Consider the following 1,697-nt stretch of genomic DNA (forward strand, 5'->3'; position numbering starts at 1 on the left):
CGTATGGAGGACTGATCCCAGGGCCTTGTGCATGCTAGGCAAGTGCTCTACTACTGAGCTACATCTCCAGCCCTTTTCTAAAATTTTTATTTGACTTGAAATAGGATCTCACTAAGTTGCCTATGCTGGACTCGAACCTGAGATCCTCTGACTCCTGCCTCCCCAGCAGCTAGGATTGCTGGGCTTGCTCTTTGTTTTCTGTTCATCTTCTTCTTTTGAGACAGGGTCTCACTGTGTAGTTCAGGCTGGCCTGTAATGTTTTCTATTTATCCTGCTGGATATTTAATCCCCTCTTTTTCTGTGTTAAAAATCTTTTTGATTAAAAATCAAAAGGGCTGGAGATGTAGCTCAGTACTCCCGAGGTTCAATTCCCAGTACCATGAAAAAGAAAAAAAGAAAAGTCTGTATTACAAATGATATGAAGAAAGGAAGAAAAGAAATTGGATGAAAACGGAAACATAACATCTCAGAACTTCTGGCCTATTGTGTGAGATAGTGAGTCCAAGTACCCACAGTTGTGAATTCTCTTCAAAATTCTCTTCAAAGCTCCTCTCTGCCACTGTCCACGAAGACGGCTGTGAAGTTAGCATCAGGCTGAATTATATTCAAGTCTCCAACAAGGTAAGGGGAGCCTCAGAAGTTACTCATCTGTGTGAATGGACTGAACTAGCAAGTAGTGGAAATGCTTCTATAGGAGGAAAATGCATCTAAGTACAGCTTTAGAATTATAGCCATAGGCGAGGCCACGTAACGGGAGAAACTGAGGCATGGAGGAGTTAAGGAACTTGCTTCCTCCTAAGTCGCTAACCTAGTGGGTGACAGGACCAGAAATCTCACTGAGGCCGTAGAGCCCCCTGCATGCCAGTCTTGAGTCCAGGACACTGCTGCAGCCCCAGGAGGGGACACAGCCCCTTAGGTGTGGGCTGACAACAGAAGCCTGTCAGGCTCCCATACTAGAGAGGGGCCGTGGTTGTCACAGTGCCAAGAAGGAGGGTGGCTGATGAGCTGAGGTGGAGCCAAAGGGCCACACAGCCCAGGGAAGGAGGAGAAGGAGGAAAGGTGACCAGGCCGAGCCCCTACGGCAAGGGCCAGGTCGGCAGGAGGCCTCTTCCTCCTGGGAGACAGCCACCTCTTCAGCCTGTCTTGGATTTCCCCCTGGCCAGAACCTGCACCTCAGCAAAGCGATGGACTTCAGCGACCGCTTTCTCAGCAGTGTCGCCGAGGGTGGTGATGGCCTCTATGGCAGCAGGTCCAGCCTGGGTGAGTCCTACCCTCCCAAGATCTTCCAGCCATGGGCCGGAGACCCACAGGCATCCAAGGACAGCCGAAACCCACACACAACTCTCCAGCCCTGTCACAAATCTCACTGTCACCTCCCAGCCATTTCCTTTGTCCGGCTTCTCTAAAGTCAAAGGTAGGAACTTTGAACTCTTCACGGGGTTGGGGACAGCCGTGGTGGGGTGAGGGCCACATGCCCTTCGAAGGCTGAAAGCTGCAGTCTCATCTGTGTCCCTCCTTCCCCTCACACACTTGCTCCTGGACAGGGGAGTGGCTCCAGAGTCGCTTTGCCAGCTGGGTCCAGTACAAGCTCCATGGACCCGCTGACCTTCAAGGGGTGAGCAGGAGCTCCTTCTGTGGGGGTGTGGGGAGAGACCATTGTGGCTCTTGTCTCTGTCATTTCAGTGAGCAACTACAGC

General features: G+C 51.4%; 1 protein-coding gene across 1 annotated transcript in view; it reads left to right on the forward strand.

Moving 5' to 3' along the window:
• Dzank1 (double zinc ribbon and ankyrin repeat domains 1) overlaps positions 1 to 1,697 on the forward strand; it is a 50,113-nt gene that overhangs the window by 40,258 nt on the left and 8,158 nt on the right. The window contains exons 15-16 of the mRNA XM_023720130.1: positions 547 to 621; positions 1,164 to 1,391. Coding sequence (XP_023575898.1) covers positions 547 to 621; positions 1,164 to 1,391 — 303 coding nt within the window. The remainder of the gene's footprint in view (positions 1 to 546; positions 622 to 1,163; positions 1,392 to 1,697) is intronic.

This window comes from Octodon degus, unplaced genomic scaffold (genome assembly GCF_000260255.1).
Source record: "Octodon degus isolate 3935 unplaced genomic scaffold, OctDeg1.0 scaffold00073, whole genome shotgun sequence".
NCBI lineage: Eukaryota > Metazoa > Chordata > Mammalia > Rodentia > Octodontidae > Octodon > Octodon degus.